The sequence below is a fragment of the Pyrus communis genome, chromosome 13, assembly GCF_041283825.1.
Source record: "Pyrus communis isolate YQ-2024b chromosome 13, ASM4128382v1, whole genome shotgun sequence".
NCBI classification, from domain to species: domain Eukaryota; kingdom Viridiplantae; phylum Streptophyta; class Magnoliopsida; order Rosales; family Rosaceae; genus Pyrus; species Pyrus communis.
This window is the reverse complement of record NC_142577.1, coordinates 12,408,232-12,419,210: the sequence shown is the minus strand read 5'-3', so window position 1 is coordinate 12,419,210 and position 10,979 is coordinate 12,408,232. Positions and strand designations below refer to the sequence as shown.

At 37.1% G+C, this 10,979-nt stretch overlaps 1 protein-coding gene across 2 annotated transcripts; it reads right to left on the bottom strand.

Annotated features, from left to right (window-relative positions):
* Nucleotides 1-1,695: 1,695 nt before the first annotated feature.
* On the bottom strand, nt 1,696-3,567 carry LOC137738339 (FKBP-like peptidyl-prolyl cis-trans isomerase family protein). Of its 2 annotated transcripts, none has more exons than XM_088682405.1 (4): nt 3,234-3,567; nt 2,785-2,907; nt 2,315-2,464; nt 1,696-1,982 (listed from the first exon to the last, which is right to left on the bottom strand). In XM_088682405.1, the coding sequence occupies exons 1-4, from the start codon at nt 3,513-3,515 to the stop codon at nt 1,860-1,862; spliced, it is 678 nt and encodes a 225-aa protein (XP_088538531.1). In that variant the 5' UTR covers nt 3,516-3,567; the 3' UTR covers nt 1,696-1,859. The 2 variants fall into 2 exon arrangements, with proteins under 2 accessions (XP_088538531.1, XP_068334077.1); XM_068477976.2 differs by having other exon boundaries at nt 2,315-2,431; nt 3,234-3,564.
* Nucleotides 3,568-10,979: the final 7,412 nt, after the last annotated feature.

Genomic DNA, 10,979 nt, shown 5'->3' with positions numbered 1-10,979 from the left:
TAGGTTTTCTCCAGAAGGAAAAGTGAAGTATCCAATGGCCAATTATGTGTCATGTAAAAATCTTTCACCCGAACGTCAAGCTTGGGTAAACAATGTGGAGGCAATTCAAATACCAACTCGTGCGGAAGATGCTTTGAAGAATAAAAAATGGACTGAAGCAATGGATGAAGAGATGATGGCACTAAAGAAAAATAATACATGGGAAGTAGTGGAACTGCCAAAGGGAAAAAAACCAGTTAGGTGCTGATGGGTTTATACAGTTAAATACAAGGCTGACGGATCATTGGACAGGTACAAAGTAAGGTTGGTAACAAAAGGATATACTCAAATGTATGGTGTTGATTATTAGGAAACTTTTTCTCTGGTGGCTAAGATGAATACGATACAAGTTCTTATCTCATTAGCTTCAAATCTGGATTGGCCATTAAAACAGTTTGATGTAAAAAATGCTTTTCTTCATGGACATCTGGAGGAAGAAGTGTATATGGATTTTCCTTCGGGGTATAATGTTGGGGGCAAAATGGAGGGTGCCGATTGCGAAAGTTGCTTTATGGACTTAAGCAGTCACCTCGTGCATGATTTGGAAGATTCACTTAGGCCATGAGAAAGAATGGGTATTATCAAAGTTATTCTGATCATACGCTATTTGTGAAATGGAGAAACGGTAAAGTAACAGCCTTAATTATTTATGTGAATGATATGATAATAACAGATGATGATTCAGATGAGATTGTCAAACTGGAAAAAAACCTTGTTGCCGAGTTTGAGATGAAGAATTTAGGTGATTTAAAATATTTTGTTGGAGTCGAGGTTGCTCGTTCGTCCAAAGGTATTTTCTTGTCTCAATGAAAATGAAAATATGTTCTAGATTTGTTAAAGGAAACATGTATGCTTGGGTGTAAGCCTGTGAATAGTCCTATTGTGGAGAAACATCACTTGGGAATTTATCCGAATTAGGAACCAATGGATAAAGGCAGATATTAGAGATTGGTAGGGAAACTAATTTATTTAGCTCACACTCGTCTAGATATATAGCCTATGTAGTAAGTGTGGTGAGTCAATTTATGCACTCACTGAGTGTGGATCATATGGCTGCGGTTACGCGGATTTTAGCATATTTAAAGTCTGCTCCAGGGAAGGGAATTTTGTATAAGAATCATGGTCATCTAAGAATTGAGGGGTTTACTGATGCTGATTGGGCAGGTGATGTGATTGATAGGCGTTCTACATCTGGATACTTTATACGTTCATTGGAGGAAATTTAGTTACTTGGAGGAGAAAGAAACAAAAGGTGGTGTCTAGGTCTTCTGCGGAGGCCGAGTTTAGAGGCATGGCGCATGGAGTGTGTGAAGTCCTTTGGTTGCATAAGTTGCTTTGGGGTCTTGGTTTCAAACCAAAAGAGGCAACGAATCTGTACTGTGACAATAGGTCGACAAGAGAGATTGCAGAGAATCCGACATGACAGAACGAAGCATGTGGAGGTTTATCAACACTTCATTAAGGAAATTTTGGAGAAGAAGATTGTGTCATTACCGTTTGTGAACTCGGAAGAACAACTTGCAGATATTCTCACTCATGCAGTGTGTAGTAGGGTTTTTGGTAATTCACTTATCAAGTTGGGCATGTGTGACATCTATGCTCCAACTTGAGAGGGAGTATTGTCATGAGTAATCTTTAGGGAAATAGGAATGTAAATATTGTGTAAATAGTAGAGTCCTTTATTAGGAAGGATATTTCTTTGTGTCCTTTTTTGTTTCCTTTGAGAAGCAAGGACTATATGTACTTATATATCAAATTATGCAATACATGAGAATTAAACCGTAAAATTCTGTTAGTACTGCTCGGGATAAAAGGTGATCTCACTGATGCCTCAGGCTGACTAACTCAATATCGAACACGAGAGTCCCCAACGTTGATCCTTCTCCATTAGCAAGACGAGTTGGATTAAAAATGGTTGTAAACAGTCTCTGTCTGTCAAAAAACTGAGGAAAGACAAAAAAAACAAACCCTCAGAGTTGAGTAACAAGGGCGGAATTAGGTTGGAATCGTTGGATTTTAATCGCAGGACAAAGTAGGCAAGTCGTTGTTTATCTATCCATCTACTCATTCAAAGTAACACGTATATATATGATGCGTCAAGTATATCACACACACACAGAGATAGCAGACTATCAAAACAAACAAGCATAAGGTCTTCTGAGTTGCGTAAGTAGTCTCTATTTTGTTTGACTAAGATGTATATACACCTGTTTAAGAATAAATTTACCAAGAGAACAGACTAAAGGAAATAATCTTGAAGATGCAGAGGAATTACATTAGGTGGTATAGGTTCTTGTGACGTGCTCAGATACCCTTGGGATGGCGGTATAACAACCCGACGAACACCACCCACTTTCATAGATTTAACTGCTGTTTCAATCCCTGAAATGACCTGAACATGCTTTTCAAAGATCAACAGATTTATCTGCACAAGTCTATAGTAGAAACTGAAGCACAGTACAAGGTCCAATAGATGTAAACCGATAACAACTACTAACAAAATAGAATATGTCAACGAAACTTCCCTTCGGGCTTCCTGATTTACAGGATTTCCCAAATTCAAGAGACCTACTTATTTTCATCTTATATGAAATATCAAATTACATGAATGAATATAAGCTGCAGCACTGAAACAACTCTATTAATTGTCAAGATCACAGTGAGATTAATCTTACAGATAAATATAATCCAAAGGTGGTAGTAATACTAACACAAGGATATCATATTGACATGACGAGGACTTACTTTGCCGGACCCAATCACGAACACAAAAGGAATCGGTTCACCATTTTCATCTTTATGATCATATGTCGAATCAAATCGCCATCCTTGTTTTGCTGCCAATCTTCCATAGTAATGAACAGAAACCTTCACAATCAAATTGTAAACATTTAGATATCCTAGTATCCAATCCAAAACTTGTGAAAAGAACCACAAGTGCAGTACAGAACATAATTCGAGGACAAGAGCAACTATTATTAGACTACATTGACTAAAACTAAATTTGTGGTATAGGGAAATATTGCTACGATTATAGCCCAAATAAGAAATATTTAAAGACAAAATGTGCAGGTTGTCATTGCCATACAGCCACATACGCAACATCCCCTTATCTCAGTGTTATAACCTTATAAGTATAATATACACACATATTCACACATGCACATATTATGGATAAGGGAGAGAAAAATAACCTGGTCGCCATCGGCGGGTACTTGACCATCACCAAGGCGAAGGTCCAGAGCCTTGACCCCGCCGGAGTTTGGAAGCTCTGAGAATTCGGTTCTGGTGGCGGACTTTGAAGGAGGTGTCAGCGTGAATAATGTGGTGGAGATTAAAGTAGTGGATAATGCTCCCCTTCTAGTTGTGATTAACGAGGATGGGGTTGGAGAGGTGACGTTGGGATGAACTAAACGAACGGTTGGATGGTGGGGAACATGGAAGCATTGCAGTGGCGCGAAGCACTTGAGAATCATACTTCTTGTTGAGATTTCAGATGTATGGTATGGGGATCGTCTTTATTTTATGGTTTTGTTTGCAGAGTGTTGGTGTTTTTGTGAATGATACAAATACATTTATGCCTTCAGCCATTTTTTTATTTTTAATAAATGGTATTATCTACACTAAGGGTATTAGAGTGAGCTTAATCTCAAAATAGATTAGTAATAATATGATTCAAATTTACCTTTGGTGCGACTCGAACTTAAGATCTCTTATAAATGAAGAGGAATACCACTAAACCGTATTACTAAGTGATAATTTATATATAACTTTTCTTTCAATATAGCGATTTATTTATAACCAACTTTAATGGTAACTACGGGGCACGGCCGAGTCGGATTCAAATTTAAAGTGACTAGGCCGGGCCCGTTTTAAAGTTTCGTCAACCAAATTCCTGGTCAGACTAGGAACAAATCAACTAGGAAGTTGAGAGTTCAAATTGAATTGCTAAATTAATCAGAGGAAACATAAAATATTAAGAAAATCATCCATCCTTCATATTATTAGATCTGACAATTTTTTACACGATCCGTTTACACGATACGAAAATAATGGATTTTGAGTCAATACGATAACTAAATGGGTTGTTATCGGGTCACTCGATAAGAACCCGTTAATGACAGGACCTAAACAGGTTTACACGAAGGTGACACGCGGGTAACCCGTTTTGAAGCATTAAGAAAAAAGTTATTTTGATGATTTTAATTTTTCAAACTACTAAAAAAACTTACTATAAAATACAATAGCTATAGTGTATCTGTATATATTGTATATTTAATATATATTATTGTATTATTATCCTATACAAATTAAAAAATTTAAGTTTTATTTATTTATTTATTTATTTTTATAAGTATACTATAGGCAAAGAGTGAGATTAAAAAATTATAAAGTACATTAGAAATAAAAACATACATGCTGTCATGAATAGTATTTTGAAGGAAGTTCAAAATAAATAAAATTCATAATCATTAACAAGTGTGAAAAATGTGAAATGCGACGACCCATCCCGAATTAAATATTTTATCCTCAAATGTGTGAAAATGACGATTATACCCTCGAGTTGTAGTGACGTGAATGTACGTATATGGTTTTAAATTATTTTCCCGTTGACATAATTAAATCATACTCAATGTCACGAGAGTGTTGACGTGATTTAGGGCCGAGTTGGGTTCGTAACGAAAATGTTACGAATAAACGATTGTGTAATTGGGCTAAGGAAATGGACCAATCACCACACCTCCTACTTTCTTGGGTCCAATTAGAATTTTAGGTTTGTTTTGGGGTCAATTGTTAGCCCTAAACATCCAGCCCAATTAGGGCTTAAGATCCCTTTTATCTATGCCCAATTCGGACCACACGCACACACTCACACACACGTACATACCCTCATCCTTTCTCTCGATCTTTCCTTCGTCTGTACAGTCCGTATACACACACACCCAACCATCTTCATCTTGCACAGATCAAACTAGTTGAGGTCACTTTTGAGTTCCTTGCAAGGTTAGGAACCTAATCATACCCTTAGTTTTGTGAAAGAACCTCGGAAATCCGCGAACTCGTGAGCTCCGATAAGGTGCTTTGCTACTCCATCGTGATCGTGGACGTTTCACGGAGTTTCAGGACTCAAGGGAGTCTTAAAACAACTTCACATAGATCATAGAGAAGTTTTGGAAGGTTTTGGACGTCGGGATAGGTCAGTTCCTTGAGTTGCAGTTTTGACCGGAATATCGAAGGATTTTCTAACTATTTCCTGTCGGTTTTAGGACTTTAAAGTAGTAAGAAATGTTATACTTGTTCAGGGCTTCAAATCCATGTAAAGTTTGTGAAGTTTGGTTGAGATTTGAGTGAGATATTTAAATTTGAAATTTTTCTGGTTTCCGACGACGCAGCGGCGATCAGCGCCGGAATTTGGCGAACCACCGGAGAAGGAAGGGGAATATTCTGTCAACTTTGACTGAATACACTAACGGCGTCAGGTAAAGTTAACGGAATATTCTATTATTTAGCGGAATATTCCCTAACGGCGTTTAAAATTCCGTCCGTGTCCCAGGCACGTGCCTTGGCCGGTGGGTGAGGGTGCGTGGGACGTCAGAAAATTATTCTAAAAATATTGGGATGCTTGTGGTGTTGAGTAGGCCACGATGGTATATTCAAACACCCCAATTGAGTAATATATGAGAAGTTATTACACGATTTCCCAATTGAGTAATATATGAGAAGTTATTACACGATTTTGGTTATGTACTTAAAATTAATGTTAAAATAGTGATTTCACATATAGGTGAGATGTTTTCGGAGGACGAGCGCTGTCAGGCAAGACTCGGGGGTTACGATCCAGCTACATACCAGTGAGTGGGCTTTTGGTTTTCTATATATACATATATATGCTTTGCGTTTTCCCAGAAATTTGTTTTAAATGAAATTACGTTTTAAATGCCATGTCAATTGCATTATGCTTTAGAGTATGCATTAGTATAGATATGCATATTGTTGCTTGATGCTGCGAACACCTAGTTAAGTTTTAGGTGAGTATATATTGATGATAATGGATGCATTGTTTGTGGTTATACGTAGATGCATTTAGAGCTCATTATCCTGCACCTCAGTCCTAGTGCTCCCGCACGTGGCCAGGGTACAGTCCTTCACGTGATGTTCACCTCCCGCAGCGCACGCTTACTTTGGATCCAAGTTTGGTGCACAGCCCTGTCTTACAGACCACATTAGGTGGTTCCAACTCGTAGGTGACCTACAATTATTTACACAGCCGTCACGTGATTGTAGCACTTGAGCGTACTTATTTGCATCCAGCCCTGTCGTACAGACCACAATAGGTGGTTCCGACTCGTGTGCAGGCATATCTGATGAACTATAGGTTCAGCTGTACAGGTCACGTTAGGTGACTCCGACTGACATATCATTTTACATTGATTTATTTCACCTGGCTACTTATTTCCATACTGGGATACTTGATATGGCATATATTTGATTGTCACTACTCTCGAGCGTGATTTTTATATACGTATGTATTTTTATTTTTGGGGAAACTATACGGGTTTTACGGTGATGGGTTATTACTTTTGGAAAGAGAAATGGTTTTGAAAAGCTTTGTTTTTGCCCACTCACGTTTTTTGTTTTCCGCCCCTCCAGGTTCTAGATAGAAGTGCGTATTAGTGGCTCACGAGGACTCTATGACGGTTCTGGCAGACATCCATCAATGTAGGGTTTTCTTTCATACCTTGTATAATTAGTATTTAGCTTGCTAGACTGCACCTTGGCACCTACGCTCTGACTATGTGTATCTACACTCTAACATTTCTTCCCACACTTATTACTTGTCTTGTGTGCATTAGCTAATTGGTTTTTGATTTATCACATCTTCATATCACTGTCACTTCCGCACTGCGCACATGGCTACGTCACCATCACATGACGGCCAGCATGCCTTGATTTAGGTCAGGGTGTGTCATGAAATCATATATAAATGCTCGTGACTGTGGTTAGATGGTCGTTTAGATTTTTAAAACCCTCCAAATTTCATGAATAGTATTTTTTTTATTTAAGTGTAAAATTAATAAAATTAATAATAATTGTTGTAGGAGCGTGAATGTAAAAAAAAAAAAAAAAAAAAAAATACAATACAATACAATTGAAGTCTCCTTGATCACTTTGATTGGTGTTGATGGTGAAGCTAGGCAATGAATTTTTTTTTTTTTTTTTTTTTTCAAGAAGGTCTCCATTGAAATTTTATGATCATCATAGGGGTTTGTTTTATTTTATTTTTTTTATACTTTTAATTATGTAAACTTATGTTACTATATTTTGATTCTTTGTAATATTTATTCTTTGAAAGTAGGAGAAATTTTCCAAGGCATTGTTTAGTGGATGACATTCGGGATTGTTTTGTAAATTGTCTTTATCTTTTAGCTATATATATGCTTTGTCATTATAGTTTTTGTTCATATTTTGGAGAAATTTGTAAATTTGGATATAAGGTAGATTATCAATGTAATTACAACCTTAATTATTTTCACAAATTGGAGCTCAGATGAATTTATCTTGCAGAAAGTGTTTTGATTAATTAATCTGAAACCATTACTGGACAGGTCGATACTAATTTAACTGAAAAATTCAACATCCAAGAAACTGAAAAAACCACTGACTCTTTGCTAAACATAAGCCCCACTAGGAAAGATCAATTAAGTACATAGTATAATTGGGGGAATTCTTTGAAAAAAAAAATAGATCCTCATGTTATTTAATTTATATTTTGTATTATTTCGTTGAAATGTGATCGTCGTTATTATTCATAAAATATTCAAGGTACTGTTTTTCAATTTTTCTTCGTTAGTGGAGTTCATCGTTTGTTTCTCCAGAAAATAAATTTGAGATATGCATGTTATTCAATAATAATGACGGGTCACTGTTTCTGGACTGTAAAAATAAACTATTTCTGGAATCTAAGTCACTGTTTTTGGATTCAAATGAAATAGACACACTGTTTCTTAAATGTAAGCTAGAAAATAAATAGTGAAATTCATTGTATTTGGATTCAAAGCAAAATAAGCATCCTGTTTCTTAAATATAATCAACTGATGTGTGAAAGAAAAGAAACAATCAAAGGTTAAAACATAACAGTGACTTAGATTCCAGATACAGTGTTTGTTTGTGCATAGAAAAAACAAACACTGTATCTGATTTTTTTTTTTTCCAGAAATAGTGTTATGTTTTGGGTTCTCCAGAAACAATTTTATGTTTTGGTTCTTTTTTTTTTCTTCCTATTTACAGACGTTTGATATGTACGTACATCACCAGGACTGTAGGTCCTTATTGGATCTGATTGGAATAAGATACTAACACTATAAATTGTTCGTGGTGCAGATAAGAGAGGATGAGGACGATGATGAAGAAGATGAGGATAAGGCCACGAAAAAGGTAGACAATAATTTTGGATGATTTTTTATTAAACTTTGAGCCCTTTTGGCTAAATAACATTTTACGATGGTTTTTGGTTTAATATTTGTTCACTCAAACCCTTTTCATTAAAGCTCCCTTATTAATATTGGCTGCTATCACTACAAACACTGTTGCACCAAGTCTTAAATCGCGCTTAATGGGATTGATTGGGATTGGGAGTGGATACGGCTGCTGCAGAAGTGGTGGCAGTGCCGCTGTCAAAGCGACTACCGTGCCCCTATGTGAACCTGAGATTACTGCACACATGATCCGCGACACGCTTAAAAGAATCATGCTTTTGCTTGAGTCCTTGCAAGTCAAGATCCTTTATAGGAGCTTTCCACCAGACTTTCTGTTCGCCCCTTCCCCTTTGTCCTTCCGATTGTCGGAGTGCCTTGCAGCACTCTTTCACTACCTCAAGGTGCTCCACCAACTCATTATAGTTCTCGATGGCCTGGAGGATTTTTTCCCGCCGGTAAGCCTCCAGAATAGGTTTCCGCTGGTTATGTAAAAACCGGTTCAATACATAATCAATAGAGGGATTACCGAAGGAATGAGGTTTCCAGTTGGCGAAAACACTAGAATTGCTACTTGTGCACCGCATAACGTCCCTAACTCAGTAGCCTTTCTATATTCCTGATCGGCGTTTTGAAAAGACAACTAGACAATCATCTTCCTTTTCTATCCCCTTTATCTCAGTCTTTTGCGTGCCTCTGGTCTTCTTGGCTTCCATAGTCTCCCAAGGTTTTCAACTGATGGACAAAAGTCGAGGAAGAGCAAAACGAAAGCTACATGCAAGTAACTGGGCCATTTCCTTGGCTTTCTGTACCTTGGTTGGAGATTTTTTGTAGAGAAAGAAATTGAATCCGTAGCTAATACATTGTATTAGTTGACTAAATTAGGTAATATATTTTGTCTATTTAAGTTGTCATTTTCATTTTACACGGACTACCAAATCTAAGAAGAACAAACCATTTATGTTTGGCACTTCGCATTTGAAGTGCATGCATATCGTATAGTGTGATGTAGGTTTGCGTTGCAGTAAACTTCAAAACAAACGACTGCAGCCGAGGAAGGAACCTCTCACCCTTGAGTTCTATGGCCTGAAGACAAGGCTGTCCAAATTACTGTGAAGCTCTCGATCTTGGTTTTTGGGTTTGGCGTCAGAGATAATATTGGTAAAGACGTAAGTTTGCCTAACTAAACACAAGCTTATCGGACAGAGATCTTGACTCTTCCAACTAATGTTCTATCCCTCATGGATTCTGTCCTGCCGACACTTTCTCTGAGAGTGGGGCTCTCGATTAAAATCCTATTGGAGCGAGGATTCGAACTTTGGCATCATTAATTAGCGACGCATTTGACTCATTTTTAGGGCATGAACACTTCACCAAAACTATTATCCCTAGCTTTTATTTCTTTAGCTCTTCACAATAGTCCCAAAGAGATGCATAGTGATCTCAATGCTCCTTTTAGTTAGAAAGAAAAGTTTTCCTAAAAATTGAGTTACTTGCCATTCTCATGACGTCACTTGACGACAAGTTGGATGAAGTTATTTCAAATCTTCGTAATTGTTTATGAAATCAAAAAGTGAGGCTTATTAGTCTACGTCGAATAAGTGCTCTCCCTCCGAAGTGAGGTAAATAGGACTAGCCAGAGTAGGAGCTCCAAATCGAGTTGTGTACAATGTCTACTCCTGTTCTTCTTGACTTGAGGTTGTTTGATGGCTCAAAGTCGTTTCCCCGTGAAAAATGAAGAATTGATTTCAAGGAAAATATAACTAAAAAAATTAGAAAACTAGTTAAAGGAAAAAAAAAAAATACAAAAACAATTTCAACACTTTGTGTATGTGTTTGGACCTGATTTTACACCATCGGCTCAAACGATCGAGGCCGTTGAGTAAGCATGGTTCTTAATCATAATAATTATCTTTTAATAAATTATATTAATTTTCTTATACAAAATAAATTATACAGATTCTTGGACACCATGTGGCCTAACATGGATCTGCAAGCTGAAGATAATGGCGAATAGACTTTCGTAAGAATCCGTATCCCCCACATGTTGCATGGGGTCTATGGTTGAATGGACTTGCGTACAAAGCCACGTGGAACAATGGGAAAAGATTTTACATGTGGTGGTGATAAGGTTGCAATACAATTTGATCAGAATTGGGATACGTGGTCTTCATGTATGCATGGGTAACTTGCAGATGGGATGAATTGGAATTGCAAATTGGATAGGCATTTGCAACATGTGGGGGATACGGATTCTTACGAAAAGTAAGGTGATTGTTTTGGGAAGTGAATTGTCTTTCCAATTAATATGTTAAGATAATAATACAAATTGGAGCACGACACTGACACTTTGACTAAGGCGAAGTGATATTATCAAAGGGTTTCTATCACAATATCCGGATGTAGAAGAGTTAGAGTGGAACTGGGAAAATCTATTTCGGCAACGGTGCACTACGAATTCTATAA